This window comes from Amorphotheca resinae (genome assembly GCF_003019875.1).
Source record: "Amorphotheca resinae ATCC 22711 unplaced genomic scaffold M430scaffold_1, whole genome shotgun sequence".
Lineage (NCBI taxonomy): Eukaryota > Fungi > Ascomycota > Leotiomycetes > Helotiales > Amorphothecaceae > Amorphotheca > Amorphotheca resinae.
Genome location: NW_020194471.1, coordinates 1,779,545 through 1,795,526, shown reverse-complemented (window position 1 = coordinate 1,795,526; position 15,982 = coordinate 1,779,545). Strand labels below are relative to the sequence as shown.

General features: G+C 48.4%; 5 protein-coding genes across 5 annotated transcripts; 3 read left to right on the top strand and 2 right to left on the bottom strand.

Annotated features, from left to right (window-relative positions):
• Positions 1 to 1,006: 1,006 nt before the first annotated feature.
• M430DRAFT_46755 (hypothetical protein) lies at positions 1,007 to 2,013 on the bottom strand (the record flags this gene model as incomplete). The annotated part of the gene is made up of 2 exons (XM_024867873.1): positions 1,007 to 1,769; positions 1,841 to 2,013. The coding sequence occupies 2 exons, from the start codon at positions 2,011 to 2,013 to the stop codon at positions 1,007 to 1,009; spliced, it is 936 nt and encodes a 311-aa protein (XP_024725206.1).
• Positions 2,014 to 5,416: 3,403 nt separating this feature from the next.
• On the top strand, positions 5,417 to 6,177 carry M430DRAFT_38425 (hypothetical protein; the record flags this gene model as incomplete). The annotated part of the gene is made up of 4 exons (XM_024867241.1): positions 5,417 to 5,468; positions 5,547 to 5,602; positions 5,665 to 5,706; positions 5,759 to 6,177. The coding sequence occupies 4 exons, from the start codon at positions 5,417 to 5,419 to the stop codon at positions 6,128 to 6,130; spliced, it is 522 nt and encodes a 173-aa protein (XP_024725205.1). The 3' UTR covers positions 6,131 to 6,177.
• Positions 6,178 to 7,501: 1,324 nt separating this feature from the next.
• On the top strand, positions 7,502 to 10,661 carry M430DRAFT_94388 (hypothetical protein; the record flags this gene model as incomplete). Its single annotated transcript, XM_024869837.1, has 5 exons — positions 7,502 to 7,571; positions 7,639 to 7,693; positions 7,750 to 9,286; positions 9,334 to 9,449; positions 9,611 to 10,661. The coding sequence occupies 5 exons, from the start codon at positions 7,502 to 7,504 to the stop codon at positions 10,659 to 10,661; spliced, it is 2,829 nt and encodes a 942-aa protein (XP_024725204.1).
• Positions 10,662 to 11,829: 1,168 nt separating this feature from the next.
• M430DRAFT_157209 (hypothetical protein) lies at positions 11,830 to 13,113 on the top strand. The gene is made up of 2 exons (XM_024863310.1): positions 11,830 to 12,684; positions 12,741 to 13,113. The coding sequence occupies exons 1-2, from the start codon at positions 12,013 to 12,015 to the stop codon at positions 12,990 to 12,992; spliced, it is 924 nt and encodes a 307-aa protein (XP_024725203.1). The 5' UTR covers positions 11,830 to 12,012; the 3' UTR covers positions 12,993 to 13,113.
• An 881-nt stretch (positions 13,114 to 13,994) lies between these two features.
• On the bottom strand, positions 13,995 to 15,257 carry M430DRAFT_157044 (hypothetical protein). Its single transcript, XM_024863307.1, has 2 exons — positions 14,175 to 15,257; positions 13,995 to 14,038 (listed from the first exon to the last, which is right to left on the bottom strand). The coding sequence occupies exon 1, from the start codon at positions 15,017 to 15,019 to the stop codon at positions 14,249 to 14,251; it is 771 nt and encodes a 256-aa protein (XP_024725202.1). The 5' UTR covers positions 15,020 to 15,257; the 3' UTR covers positions 13,995 to 14,038; positions 14,175 to 14,248.
• Between the last annotated feature and the right edge of the window lie 725 nt (positions 15,258 to 15,982).

Below are 15,982 nucleotides of genomic sequence, written 5' to 3'. Positions count from 1 at the left end.
TGTCTGCCTTCTCTCTCAAAAAAATAGGTTCTCTTGAACGTAACTTTTTGCCAAACGTTCGCTCACTTCTGTCAAGACTCGAAGATCCAGAGCAGTATTGTTGATTTCGCGCGCGTTACGAAAAAGCGTGTTGTGTTGTGTGTTGAACAGGCGTGGCCGTCTTGAATTTACGCGCAGGCGTTCGAAATCCCACACATTCACTCAAGGTCTCGAACTTTTTTGTTTTGAGAGCTCATGCGCGAAAATCGCCAGCTTTCACAGGCAATCATAAAGTATCATACATAAAATCCTCAGGCGACTTCTTAAGCATTTATATTTGCAAAACAACTTTCGCTGACCAAACTCTCATCTCGACGATTGCAGTATATCGACTCCAAGTAGGGACCGCATTATTATATAGTGTAAGACTGCAAGCTGCTACATTTCTCTTGGGCCTTGCTCTGCCAAACACCGATCAAGCATTGGAAGCGCTCATTCCAATGCCTGATCTATCATCTCTTCCTTTTCCTTCTGTCCTTGGCTCTATCAAGAACCTAGAAAAGATCATCATACAAACAAACTTCCTGGAGATACTATCCTTGCTTTTATGATCCTGTAACTCGAGCCAGGACCTCGAAATCGTGATAGAAACACAAGATAAAGAATATATTTACGCACTGATGCCTTGCATGAGCATTCCTTATCCGAGTAGCTTTAGTTATCTGACTCTATTTCGCTATAAAACTTCATCGAATTTGCGAATCATCAACTGAGGTATATTCTAATTTATATTCCTGTTATACACTTGTACATATGACCCTCGGTTTGAAAGAGATTCGGGACATTTACTCAGGGGTATCGCCCAATTGGGACTAGCCAGAAGGGGCCCCTACCACCGTTAAGAGCCTCAACGGAGCCTCTCAATTCCTTCTTCAAAGTCAATACAACACCTCATTACCTTCGGAGCGCATGCCCAATGCCCCCCTGACATTGTTGGTATCCAACAACCATGTTATTATCCCATGGACTAGACAATCTTCTCGGCTTCTTCGACCAGATCCTCTACTTTGAAAGCTGGATCCCCTTTTCCAAATTGTTCCAGGAGTCTCTTCCGTTCAGCGTTCTGCGCGCCCATCCCATAGAACTTCTGCAAGCACATAACCAACCACTTGGCCTCGTCCACACTCACCCCTCTACCTTCCATAACTTGTCCTTGTAACAAGACCAATTCTTTGTCTTCCGCCAACTCCAAATGATGGGTAATCGTTGTATGTGGTTGACTGTATTCGCCCCTCAATTTGTATTCTGCCAAATGAGTGAAGAGTACAGTAACTGTGTTTTCCGCCGGGAAGGTCCATTGCAGGAAGTGTATTTCCGCGCCTTGGCCTTCTTTCGGAAGTGGAAGGATGAAGTGAGGATGTTTCTTAGCTGTTGCTTCAATGGTTCGGTATGTTTCCAGGGGAATTGTTGCGCAGAGTGATTGTGCATTATTAACATGTCGTAGGCGCCAGATTGCTTCTATCTCTTTCTGTGGGAGTGCCCTTGTCTTTTCGAGATCAAGAAATGAGGAAAGAGTTTTGAGACCGGGAGTGGATGAGGAGTCCTTTTTGGTAGGTACTTGCGGAGCAGGTGGGGGTGGTGGGAACGGCGATGAAGAAGTTGACAGTTCTGGTGATGCTGGCGATTCGGTGGGTGTCACAGTGGGAATTGGGACAGCTTCTTTCTTCTTAAGCTCTTGGATCTTGTCTTTGTATGCCTCCTTCAATTCGCTGATGTCGCGCAGACCTTCCCTATTCATCAATTACACATTAGCACCCATTCTAAGACTGGGGATATGGTATATTTCACCGAATAACCTTACTCTTTTGCCTTTTTGTCTAGCTTTTCCTTGTATTTCGCTAGAATCCTGTCGGATTGCTGAGTAGCTAAAAAGCGGACATCGTGAACTTGCGCCCATCGCCGCTGAGAGGCCCGTAAGTACGGAGCTGCGCCAGATACCACATGGCGCAGCATAGGCATTCGTAGGCTTGCCATGATGTGTTTGGATTTGAGATACCTGTGTCAAGGGGTAGTAACTCGAGTGAAGACCTGCGATCATTGTCGTCGGTTGATACTCGGGTGAAGCGGCCGCATCACGTGTAGTGATATGACCACGCCCGTTTTATTTATTTACAGACAGATACTGTCGATGGATTTCGTGCTGAATTTTGGATGGATGCGATGTGCAGCAAAACTCTCTGTCGATACAGTGGGAGTTGCAATGGAATTAGGTAGCTACCGGATTCCGAACGATTGGACTTGAATGGCGAGATGCCATATGCATTGTTGCCCTTTTGTTAGTGGATGCAAGCAAAAAGGGTGTCACGACATAAGTTCTGCACTGTCCCTCACACGGTACCTACTGTGTGCTGTCTCAAATATCTGAACTTCTGATTTTTTATATTCATTTCCATTCCGTTGTGTATATAGGGATTGATCGATGGGTCCAGTAAGAGCAATCGAGTGAAAGGGAAGACCTCATTCAAATATGAGCAAACCCTGAAGATCTTGGGGCCGCTTTGCTTTTCATCTGTCCTGCACCACATGACTTTGCAGATCATCTAAGAGCGTCGATACATATCATAGAAACCGCCTCTTACGCCTTCAAGGGCAGTGTACGATGAAGGGTACAACTGACTTTTATGTATCGTAAGAGAATCTCATGTCGTATATTCGCGCTCCAACTCTCTAACTATGGATGATCTAGGTAGATCAAAAGCCGAGATTTGTTCCATCATCTTCACCAATAATAATATGATTTGCCTCGCGTCCAAGGTCAAAGATGGAGATGAACTTCTCGCAGCCGTACATTTATCCGCAAGACATACCCCAATCTGTCTTGCCCCCAAATAAAGACGGGCCTCATTCCGAAGGTTTAGAATTCGAACCAGCTTGGAATTCCCCTTACGAAGATTACTACTTTCGTTCCAGCCCGCCAGCTGTGACAGCTTCAGAGGTTACACATCATTGAGAAAAGCCATACCCCAGAGGCCAACCTGTTTCTTCTCGCCTTTATCGTAGTACTGGATGCAACTATCCTCTTAGACCAAAGCAGTATGATACCCGTCGGCTCTATGTGCTCTATGTATGTGATGATAGGACTCCCTAACATACTCCTACTTTTTGGCGACATTTTCACTAGAGTGCTTCTATCTTCCAGATATCAAGGAAGGAACCCTTCCTTCCCCAAAATCCCGACGGCAGTAGGATTCCGATTGATAGATAGGATTAATCGACTAAGCAACAAACTCGTATCAAGCATTGGCGATTCATTTGTTTGTATTCTTGAGACATGTATGCTGTTGCAGGGTCGCGGTCAAAGAGTTGATGCCAAAGAAATACTCCGTCGCGACCCTTTTCGCAGAACAGAAACGTGGATCGGGTCGACCCGTCTTGACCCTTAAGGAGAAACCAAAAGAAAAGAAAATCAAAGACAGAAAAGCAGCCAAATGGATAAAGATCGCGAACTTGAAGATCATCAAAGGTCCAATACTCATCGCAGGGTCTTATCTAGAGTATGCTGCCCTCGCCTTGGATTTGAGCGGTGAGATGAACATCCATCTTTGAAAATTTCCTTTTTTCCCTTTCCTTATCTCGCACCATTTTTTCTTAGTTGTCCGTTCATTCCAAGACTCTGAGGCAAGGCCTCGAGGAAATTCCTCCCGAATGCAGTTCACTCCAAACAATGAAATGGTTCCATCGTTCTCGAAGATAAGGAGGCATAATGCAATGCAAAAGTAATTCAGTCACCGCAATTCCTCTTGTGTTCTACACACGAGTAAGGAGGCCGGCAGTTCTGGTAGGCTTCCCGTTGAGGCTTGATGATTTAAGGTTCAGACTAAGAACAAGCCGCCGCAATAGACTGATGAGCCGCGAGGTAGGGGTCCTGCGGAAGACAGCCGTTGGTACTTCCAAGCGCCTGTCCTGTATCAATACGGAGTGCACAATGCATATACGATAATGCGAGGCGTTGAAAACAATTACGAACGAGTCAAGCAAGGCCTGACCGCAAGTTTGACGAAAACGCTGTGAAAAATACATCAGATTCTTTTGTTCTTTTTCCTCTTCGCGATAGTTGGATTTGATGACGGAGCCAGTGCGTTCGAAGTCGGTTATCGAGTCAGAGCCCTAGATCAGCATGTAGATCAGATGGCTGGTATGACGGTGTCGAAATACCTCTACCTACATATTCAGGGCCTTCTCAACAATTTGATGTCAGTGTTTATCCAAGTTCCCAGTCTCGCAATCTCCCACAGTCTCGCAATCTCCCACAGTCCCAGCTCTCTTGAAAAAGTTGACTGTTGTACCTTACTTGGCGAGTGGTACTTACTCGTGCCGCGCGCAGTGCTCTTCCTGATTCGACGGCCATGTTCGCTATTGGCTCTAGACTGCTGACTATGAGCGGGCATCAATATTACGTGGAGCATCGCCCTCCGTCCGTTGCAAAAGCCTCGTGACATTTCGTACTCTCCAGCTGTCGATGGTACGGCCAGCCAGGGCTCCGTTGGTAAGACACTACCACAGGGCATTTGTCCGTTGACGGCATTGGACACAGGTTTGAGAAGGGTCGACACATGAAGCTCACACAAGGCCCTAGAAATATAATGCCATCATCTTTCGAGGCTTCGAAGATTTCGTCCCTCTTTGCTTTCATGTTGATGTATATGTTTCACATTCTCTTTTGTTCCTTGTTTTCCTCGAAAGAATCGTAACTTCATCATAAGCGGTGATATCTTGTTGAATCCCTAAGCGAACGAGCGCCGTCCCCGTTAGGCAAGGTGTGCAAGTCCGGAATCTGCTTACTCATCTGATTTGGTTTCCTGGCTTCAATTGCCGACGAGATCTCCATCCGCCAACTGTTATTCCATCGAGGTCTTCTGGCGGAGTGCAAGCCTCGCGCTGTTCCACCCATTCATGATTCCGTCGCACCGGTACTACCCAGGTCATATGTACTAGTCTGTACCAACTACCATGCCACGACTCGCTCCCCGTCCGCAGATCCGTTCAACAGTCCGCTCGTGAGCTGCGGCTGTTGTGCTCCACTGTAGAGCTCCGTATGGCAGCATCTTGCTATTGGATTTCCCCTATCCCAGGTACTCCCGCAAGACGGTAGCATGCATGTTACGGGGTCCCGTGGAGGACTCCTGAGCTTTCCAAAGCCCCATCTCCGGGTCCGGGAGCCAGCTCTTCTGCCTGGGCGCAGGCCAACTGCCCATCGGTGTCCGAATGCCATTGGAAATTGCCTCCGCAGTCAGGACATTTTGTGGTCCTCGACTATTTCTAGCACCGAAGGACGTCCCAAGAGCTGTGCTTAAAAGTATAGAGGAGGCCACCTCTCCAGATTGTTCACCATCCTGTGATTTCCAGTCAAACGCTCTATTGAAACTCAAAACTCGCCATGGGTTCTGTCGTACCTGCAATGCCTGCAAGCAAAGGCCTCACCTTTGAAGGTAAGTTGGCGACACGGTATCTAATGGCTGCCATACCCTCGAGGTTAATACGAGGCTGATGAAATCCACAATCCACAGAATACCTTGCGGTCAGTGCCGTCGCTTTCAATTGGGCTGACAGTTATGACGCCAAGGTACTATACCCTTCCAGTCAGCCGCAGACGCCGATCCATAAGCACTTCTAACACTACAGCAGGACTGGGCGCGGTTGCGTGGAATCGTGGCACCAACGTTGCTCGTTCGTTTTATCCCCTAGGTGTAATGTTCGCAGACCACTGACGCATGGGTAGATCGACTACACACACGTATCCGGAAAGAAGTGGGAGAAGATGGCCGCTGAGGATTTCGTTGCCATGGTTTCTGACCCAGGCTTCTTGGGGGATCCACTCCTGAAAACTCAGCACCTTTTCGGTGCTACGGAATGGATTAAGGTTTCGGATACAGAGATCATCGGTCATCACCAGCTGCGTGCAGGGCACTTGAGATACACAGCTCCTGATCACCTTGTTGAAGAGAAGAGGGGTCATAGCCATGCCACCAATGAACATTACTATAGGAAGGTGGATGGCGTGTGGAAATTTGCAGGGCTGAAACCGAATGTTCGGTGGAACGAGTATGAATTCGAGAGCATCTTCAAGGGCTTTGAGGCTCCGAAGAGGTAGGGACAGGGCATGGAGCACAGGGCATGGAGCCAGGATGGAGGGGGGAGAACGGCTGAGCGGCAGGTGGCATGTTTCATGCTTTGACCGTCTGAGGGTCGCTGGGTGGCTGTGAGATTTGGCAGCGGTGTGTCTTTTGAGGGATTCTGGGTATGCAGTGTCAGAATAGCTCCTTTTCGGCACGCATCATACTCTGTCAGTGCTTCCAAATCGGTATGCAGATCATATTAAGCGATTCATTAAAGCTGCCAGGTCGACCCTTGAGATGAAACTTGAGACATATGAGCCTTAAAAAAAGCGCCGGCGCCTTGTCCTTGGTGGCTCTTTAAGCCTCTTTTCTACAGCAGGGGCCAAGCTCCAATTGGTAGCTTTCTCCACTCCAAGGGTTACTATTACCAGGAATTGCTTGAGCCTTGAGAGGTCCATCAATACCCCGCACTAGACCTTATGGCCCTTATCGACCATTGCCTTGGGCTTCCAAGTTCCAACGAGGCTTGAGCTGCCTCCTCCCCGTGGCTTGTCCTCCTTGTCCCATCTTGTCCGCTTAGGACGGCAAAGCCGCTCGGAGGCGGATCCTATAGTTGGGGGCGTCATGATCATACCGCTCGCGATGTATGTAAGCAGAGGCGGCAGAGAGGCCCTCAAGCCCTCAAGCAGCAACGCAACCTCATTGTTCCATTATTCCACACGTCCCACATCCCGCCCCCAGGTCTTCGAGGATCTTCAGCGGCCCGTGGCACAATAAGGGCCTTGACGGCTGGACCTATCCGACCGTCACTGGCCGCATTGGGAGTTTTGATCGCCGAAACGTGCATTGCATGGCGTCGATGCCACAACAATATCGATTATCGTCCTGTCCGACATTGCATCTCACCCAACTGTCCCAGCTCTTCCAGCAACTGGCAAGGCATTCCCACAAGTCTCTGGGTGACGTGCAGATCCCATCCAGGGTAGTTCTCTCTACGAGACGGTCTGGGATCCACGAACGGACTCCGCAAACCCACTTTCTACTGCCCAACACAGACTTCGCTTAGAATAGTCTTCTTCACTACAGCAAAACTAGGTAGCCGGTGCAGGAAATACTTGATCCATGTTGGATTTCCTCCGAGGTGCTATTGAACATGGTCAATAGTCAATATCAGTAATTAGGTTCTCACCTCAGCGTCACGCCTTGTAATACCCTTTCCCCTATGTGTTGCTTTGCTTCTTCAGCATCGCAAATTTAGATACTTCTACCTAAGACGTCAGCAGAGTGGGATCGATGAGACATTCGCTCCGTACATGTGAAAACATCGTACCCTTTATCCTTTATGGAGGAATAGCACGCTTCACCGGAGATCAAATTTCAATCTTTACCAGACGACCACCGGCACCATGGTGTTCTGTGCTTACTGCGGGCAGAATTTCAAGAGAAAGGAGCATCTCGAGAGACATCTCCCAAGTCGTGAGTCGTCCTGGAGCTGATCGGACCTTAGGTTTGATAGGAACTCAACTGACACAGCTTCTTCCAGATACTAATGTGAAGCCCTACAAATGCGACTCATGCCAATTATCCTTTGCCAGAAGGTAATTTCCGCCTCACCCATGAATGATCGCAGGACCCTGATGAAAGGGTTTTCTAGGGACCTCCTTCAGAAGCATCACTCGACTTATCATGAAGTCCGAGATTCGATGCAGGGCCCAGGTGGTGAACCACCTATCAGCTCCAGGACGCCGATAGCCTGTAGCAACTGTGCAACGGCAAAAGCAGGGTGCGATAAGAAGGTGCCATGCTCAAGGTGTGCCGACAAGAACCTGCCATGTGCTCCTCGCTTTGCCCGACGAACTTCCAAAGGGATAATCTCGCGGGCATCCACAGCCAACGGAAGTCCGACTGCTAAATACCAAAATGCGACCAAGACGAGAGGAAGCAGTGTTACGGAATTGGTTCTGGAAAACCAACTGCAAGGCGACGGCGCTCTGCAGGAAAACCAGACCCATCCAGATGTTCCCATGTGGGTCAATCCCCTAAAGGACTCGGTAGAGAATCCTGGACAAGGCTTCCAGTACTCTCCGCAATCTCTCGAGATGCTGAAATCCCACGGAGGAATTGTCAAAGTTGATGACTTTCTGAATGCCAATGGGGACTTTGACCCTCAGAGTGTCGGCTTGGATATTAATTTGTGGAACAATGGTTCCTTGGATGTTGATATGTGTGGAAGTGATGGGATCGGTTTCTCTAATCAATCGTCAATGCTTTACTTTCCTTCAAACCTGGGGTTGGCGGATAATCTATCAGATGCTGTCGGCATTACCCTACCATCCCCGTCCGGGTCGACCTCCCTGTCCCATAGCCGCACCAACAGCAGTAGCAATCTATGGCAAGGACGAATCGAGCCCCGGCTTCAAGAGCCATCGCCTCTTTTCTCGGGGCCAGATATTAATACTGGCCCCATCGAAGAGCTGGATCTTGTAGTGGCTGCAGAAGAAGGATGGCCCTTTATCAAGTGCAATCCCAGGCTTTTCTCCGGATCTTGTCCAAGGACGGCAATTGTCCACTTGCAAAAGCTCCAACAAAGCTCGAGACTCGAGGAGAGCTGGAATTCCCTGAACCATCTGATGTTACCAAATGAGCTCAACAGTGATGACAATTCCCTCACCATCGTTCCTCTCCTATCAACGACGCGAGACAAGATCATCGCCTTCGCCCAGAGCTTTCTTCTCAAGGCACTGAGGACCCACAATAGCGGGCAGAGCAACTTCGGCTACATGAATTCCGGAAGTGTTGGTACCTTCTTCACACTTCCTCCGTCCAACGTCCTGGAAAATCTCCTGCGTAGCGCAGTCCGCAACTTGGCCCCATATTATAGCCTTTGCCATGGCGCTACCTTGGATCCAAATGAGCTGATGCTGGACAACGATACCTCTACCTTGCTTTTCCTGCTCATGATGGCTCAGGGAGCAAGTTCTATCCCAATGCTTGAGGGCCGGTTCCTCGCTGCGGGTTTGACGGAAACATGCCGAATATCTATCTTCGACATAATCGAGAAGAACGTTGAACTGTCGGCGGATCCACTTGTGCTCAAGTCAGCTTTACTCTTGACTCTCCTGTGTGCTTGGGGTGGTGATGCATGGCATATAAAAATGGCCATGGGGGCTCAAAGGGGGATGTATCTTGCAGTGAGTTCGACTTCCAGATTAAAGATCTCAGTGCACTGACAAGAAAGATGCTCAAACATAGCGGGATGCTGGAGCCTCAAGAATCCATGGTTTCACCATTCGATGAGACAGCCGATATGGAACTGAGATGGAGAGAATGGTTGCGGCGAGAACACACTTATAGGTATGAGAATTCTTCATTCAGCAAGCCCCGCATTATGTGGTGGTCCTATATAGCCCTGCAGGCACCATTGTGATAGTTTAGATTGGTCGACACTTAGGCCAGAAACAACCCACATCCACTATTTACCATGGAACCACGGTTATATGCTGATAAATCAATAGGCTGGTTTACAATTGGGTCATGCTCGATGAAGAACTCAGCCTGTTCCATGACACTGCCCCCATACTGTCGATCACTGAGCTTCAGGCGCCACTCCCGAGTGCCGAACGTTTATGGCGTGCAGAAAACCCAGTTGAATGGCTCAACGTCCAACAGGAACTGTACACGGACCCTAACAGTCCGGATTATCACTCGTCAAATCATCTAGATGCCGGCGTGTCGCTAAGCCACCTGTTTCAAGATATGCTCCGAGACGAGCTAGAGATGAAAAGCCGGCGCCTTTCGCCGTTTAGGTTAAAACTACTTCTCCATCCTCTCCAGTCACTGGTCTGCCATCTAGGTCAGCTTCTCAGCTGCTTCTACGGCATGCATGACAGTCACCACAGCTCCAGACCTCTTACCACAGCATCGACTCTATTACGTCTTGAAGAAGTCCAGTCCTCGTTGCAGAAATGGTATGAGCTCTGCATGCTTCACACAAAAGGAACTCCGGATTGTCCTATTACCAAAGGTAGTCTGGTACTGTACCATCTTATTAGCTTGAATACCGTGACCTACTTCCCCGAGATCGAGCGCTTGTCTCGAAGAGACGGCTTTGACGGCTCATCATGGGAGTCCTCTCTGCGCTCCAAACGCTTTATCTACCAACCAGAGAAAGCCATCTTCCACTGCGGACAAGTTCTTCGCAACATCAGTGCCATGCCACAAACTGGAAGGCCTCCTTGGTGGCCGGCGGCAGCCTACCGTGCCACAATGATCCTTTGGGCAGATAGTATCTCCCGCGTCTATTCCAACGGAGGGAGCCGTGAAACTGGACCGGTCTTTATGATCAACTCAGTAGCGCCGGAGGACCCTGCCATTAAATCGTACACTTGCAACTTCTACGGAACTCCTGCCCTTATGAAGAGGGACGGTAGCTTCACAAAGCTTGGCAACCCGGACGATATCTTGACTCATTGCCTAGCTCTCCTGGATGAAGGAACTCCGACGAGATTCTCAGACGGGATTAGAAGAAAGATCCAGACGCTCTCGCGGAACTGGAAAACCACATGAGTCGGGGGCGTTAATTTCACTTCATAACTCCGAGTAATTACTCCGAGTCAGTACATTTATCGGGACGAGCGAGCTTCGCCTTATATGATGGGGCACGTGGGGTTACTCCACATCTTACTTACGTTGATTGCATCTTCTTTGGCAGGGGACCGATAGATCTGATGGCGCTTTGGGTTTTTGCGTGTAATCACATGGGAAGGGGCACCAGGGAAAGGGAAAAGGGCACATGAATAACGACGGCTTGGTTTATGATTGCTCTCACCCAGTTAGATATCTACAGCTTATTATATTATTCCAATTATTAGAAGAGGTCATCAGGATTCATGTTTATGTTTTTGGTTTCGAATTTCATATGAGTGGCTCTGTTGATCAACAAAAATATATAGAATGAAACAATATGGATGGAACGTGCTCTAGATCTCCGAAAAGGCCTAAAGAGATGGCGTGAACTCTTCCAAGTTGACTATCTCGAAACTAGAATAAGTGCAATATATGTTCGGCTCGTTCCGATATCAATCTCCAAGACGACAAGCTTCAAAAACAACCATTGAAACAGGGAGTCGGACGTCCTCAGCAAGAGAGTCAGGAGAAACACCCGCGAACTGCCCCTTTCTAGCGAGTTTGCGGTGGTCGGGCAATAAGGACTTTGAACCTCCGACGTACAACTCTCAACATTTTCAACCTCAACACCGCAATACAATTGTACACGACAGCAACTATCGTAAGTATCACACCAGCATTGTACAGAATACAGAGAGCATTATGAAGACCATGTGACCCGCACATATCACAGCCAAGCAGGAGAAAGTGATCGACGGCAGTTGGTTGAGGTGGCCGAATCCCACACGCTCTCCCGCTGCGGATGTCCGGTGGGGGAGCTCCCAACCCCCATCCGCACCGCCAATTTCCACGTCTTACGGACTTCCCCTCGAGAAACAGAAGTCCCGTAGTTGCATGACTGTCAATTACCGGGAGGCTGGGCATGCCAGGAACTCCAGTGATAACCGGACGGCCGTCGTGTGCTTTGGCTCCCAGTGGAGCCAAAGCCAGGCACTTGTGTGCAGTCGGATCTCGAGGAAGTTATTTTGAGAAAGCGGTGGAGGTCTCAGAGCATTCGGACTGCGTTAGCTGAGCGTGTAACATGGGTCTTGTTGTAAAGGCCGCGCCAGCTTGAGAACGCTCGTGCAATTCGGAAAGCGCGAAGGCCGAGATGAGTCTCTTGGTCTTGTTCATATAAGGTATTGAATCAGTTTCCTTTCAGTTGAACATCATCCAGCGGACATCTCGAGCTTCCAGAACAGAGCAAAAGAAAAGAAGTCAAAAGTCAAAATTTCAAGTCACATCTCCAAACATGTCTCCAGGAGCTACCGAAACTGTCGAGCCTGCCGCCGTGCAGCTGACTGACTCTGCCCCGGTCCAGAGTGCTCCCTTTCCAACTCTTGCCGGCAAAGTTGCGCTCATCACTGGTTCCGGTCGCGGTATCGGAAGGGGAATGGCCCTTGAGTTGGCCGCCCGAGGTGCCTCAGTCGTTGTCAACTATGCAAAGAGCGCCGACAAGGCGAACGAGGTAGTGAAGGAGATCAACAAGCTCGGCAGCAAGGCTATTGCGCTCCAGGCCGATGTCAGCAAGCCGGAAGAGATCTTCGCCCTGTTCGAGAAGGCGGTGGCTCACTTCGGCCACCTGGATATTGTCATCTCCAACTCGGGAACGGAGGTTTGGTCCAGAGAGGAAGATGTCACACCAGCCGATTTCGACTACATTTTCAACATCAACTGTCGGGGACAGTTCTTCGTCGCACAGCAGGGTCTGAAGTACCTGGGCCGTGGTGGTCGTATCATCCTCATGAGCTCGGTGGCCGCCACCATGAGCGGTGTTCCAAACCATGCGCTGTACGCTGGTAGCAAGGCCGCAGTGGAGGGATTTACGAGATCCTTCGCGGTTGACTGTGGTGAGAAAGGTATCACCGTCAACGCGATTGCACCCGGCGGTGTCAAGACGGAGATGTTCGATGCAAATGCATGGGTAAGTTGCTTCTCGCTCACACAAACACACAGCGGTGACAATCTGACACTACACAGCATTACGCACCCGGCGGTTACCCTGAGATGCCCATGGAGCTTATCGAGAAGGGAATCGCCAGCCTGTGCCCTCTGAAGAGAGCCGGCGTACCAGCTGATATCGCCAGAGCGGTCGCACTGCTGGTCAGCCCCGACAGCGAATGGATAAACGGTAAGCAAATACATCTACCTGACGCAGTTATTACGCTCTTACTAAGATTTTTTGCTCCTAAAGGTCAAGTCATCAAGCTCAGCGGTGGCTCTGTCGCGTAGGTGGCACCATGAATGATGAACGTACACGGTACACGATAGGAGGGGATAATGTATCTTATTCTCATGCAGCGAGAGCCTTAGAAGTCGTACATACGACCCCCACACATAATATACTAGACGAATGAAATGACACACTTAACCCGGAAACCCCATGCAAGCATCCATGTCCAGATAATTGGTTCCCATATCCAAAGTGATTGGCCTGCAGAAAAACAAGTGACACAAAGGCGGCCAACTCTTTTTATTTCCCGCCTACCACCCGGAACTCCTCCACAGATACGAGGGAAGTACGGTATCGTGGCGGGCTCTCGAACGCTATTCTAGAACCCGGCGATCCTCTTATGCATGCATGCATGCCAGCGTATATGAAGATCGCTCGAGAAATAATGGCACATGCCGTTGAATTGAGACACTGCTTACTGCACATCAGGAATTGATAAGGAGAGCAAGCACACGGTGAGAGAGAAATATGGAAATCGGAGCGGCTGGGAGGGAAATGGTTAACGTAAGGTAAGAATAAATATTCTAATGGCAAAAGGAGTTTTCAATAGTAGGTAACAAAGCAAGCATCTTATAAATATAGAGTAATACTTGGTAAGTATTTTCATTGTATAAGGTACTATAAACGCGCGGTGTTATGCGAACTTTTTTGAAACTTCAAGTGATGCAACAAACAAGGCTTTGAGTGATTATGAATAACTACAACTTCCAAATTCTAAACAACCAGAAATAGAAGTATGGGATAGTACCTAGTGATGAATATCTTATATACATTAATTGCTTTGACGTTGTTAACATTGTAATAAATCTTATAGCATTTTGCAGTAATTGAGTAATTACTGCAAGGTATCCAACAAATATCTCCAGAGCGGCACAAATCAATTTACCTCTTTTTCCTATTCCTTTGTCAGGAAGTCTCCAACAGTGATAGAAATGGTCAATCCGTACTTCAATTCTCACATGAAACCTCATACTCGACCTCTCCCACCCCCCCTTCTTTTCCCAACAAAACGTCCATCTGCACGCCAAGTCTGATTTGACATTCTCTATTAGCTTTATAGCATTTGATTAATAAAGTAATTGAGGGAATTGATTAAGCTGAGTCTCTAAAAATACAAATAGGTGTTCTGGAATGGGAGAGCTCGCATCAGCAGGAGAGGTATTCGAAGCATGTGAACGTACCTTAGACAGGATGCAGGTTGCTGCTCTATTAGGCGCAACCGTTATAAGCAAAATACCAAACAGGACCCATCGAATCAGAAGTTCTGCAGATGATTTCTTGAATCGTCCACGCACAAGCCATTCAAACAATCGCAGCTGGAACGACAAGGAAGAGTTGCAGTCCCGATACCAGGAGGAAATAGATCCACCATCCCCGAAGCCTCGCATGGGAAGCTGTTGATTTCGCGATCGGGACTCACATCCGAGGGGTTATGCGCGCAGAAATCTGTGATTTCGGGGCTTGGCTGGAAAAGATAATTGTCCAGAAATGCGGGCGGAATGTTGGCCGTTGTGATATTTGGATTGGTTCGCCAGAGCCAATTACTGAAGAGTCCGAAGTCATCATCATTTTCTATGCAGGGTCCCGATGTGGCGTTGCCGTCCATGATGATAGGTACAGGCTCGGGGTATAGCAGATTTTCAGGCGTTGAATATTCCGGGAGTGGCTGGAAAAGGAGAGTTGAGCAGGCATCGCCTGCTTCGAATCCTTGGGAAGACTTGTTGTCATCATCGTAATTGAACAGCGTTGTATTCATGGTAGGAGAGTTGGTTTCAAAGTGTCCTTCCCTTTGTACCTGAACTCTTGCAGTGATGATATGTTCCTCTTTGAATCCACCTTTTTCAATTGTCCTTGGGATTCTTCCTAATCGGGCAGAAGGACTGTATGTGCAATTTGTACCTAATACAAGGCATCGTTTGCACAAAGGTCGAGACTTGCTGCATTTAACTTTTGCGAGATAGCAAGTATCACAAGATGCCCGCAGCTTTTCAGTGCGACCCCCAGAAGAGTGTTTCTTTGTCGACATTTGAGAGGAAATGGCCAAATTCGTGATCTTCTGACGTGAGACAGAATAGGCAAAGGCAATATTGAGTATATGTACTGTCCCTGCAAGCGACTGGTTCGAAATATAAAGAACACACTCGGATCTCGAATCGATTTCCTTGAGAAACAATGAATGGCGTTGCAGTTACTCGACACGTCGGGTCCCTGAAACTCTAGTGCTTATATACACGCCTGTGAACTGAACGATTTCACAAAATACGTGTATCCATGAGAATCCGTCAGCCGTGCACAACTTCTATGCGGATGTCCGCCATTGGCGCTCGCACAAAATAAGGGGTCGAGCGATTACCCCTCTCATGGATTTCTTTCCCAGTGGTGGTCTCTATCAAAGTACCCCTGGTGCCTGAACTGAACCTCCATCTTGGGTTCATTCTCCACGACAAGACTCAATCTGAAGATCATAGGGAAGACATCGAAATCAAACTGATCTAATGGAACGAAGTAGAACTAGCTAATTGGATATATTCCTGAATCAGCTATGGGGTATTTGGATACAATATTATCTTTAAAGACACTGGCACTTAACAAGCGTCTCCGCTGGACCACTCCGAAGAAATGTTCGAAGATCTGGTGTCCTGAAATATTCTAACAGGCATTCGGATTTATCTGTAGGAAATTCGATAGAGATTGACTAATCTCGTCTGATACTATATCTCTCTAGCTTCACAGCTTCGTATGAAAAGACCACCAGGGATTTCTATAATTGTAAACCCACATGGTAATTTGTAGGCTTCGAGCAGTCTTGAGTAGGTCTTGATCACACCACCCAGGCTGGGTGGTCTCAGTGGCCTTTCACTTGCGGATGACATACCAGTCACGCAGAGGGAATGAGCTTTTCCCGAAGAACAGTATGGTACGCAACAGTTCCCTATAGAGCTGCAGGAACAAGAACAAAGGAGGTCGGGGAGAGGAAGTTGGGGGGGGG

Bases quoted from the DNA above. Each gene is read 5' to 3' on its own strand.
- M430DRAFT_157209 (XM_024863310.1), top strand. From the start codon at position 12,013: ATGTCTCCAGGAGCTACCGAAACTGTCGAGCCTGCCGCCGTGCAGCTG. The intron at 12,685-12,740 runs GTAAGTTGCTTC...GACACTACACAG, and splicing joins TGTTCGATGCAAATGCATGG to CATTACGCACCCGGCGGTTA.
- M430DRAFT_157044 (XM_024863307.1), bottom strand. From the start codon at position 15,019: ATGTCGACAAAGAAACACTCTTCTGGGGGTCGCACTGAAAAGCTGCGG.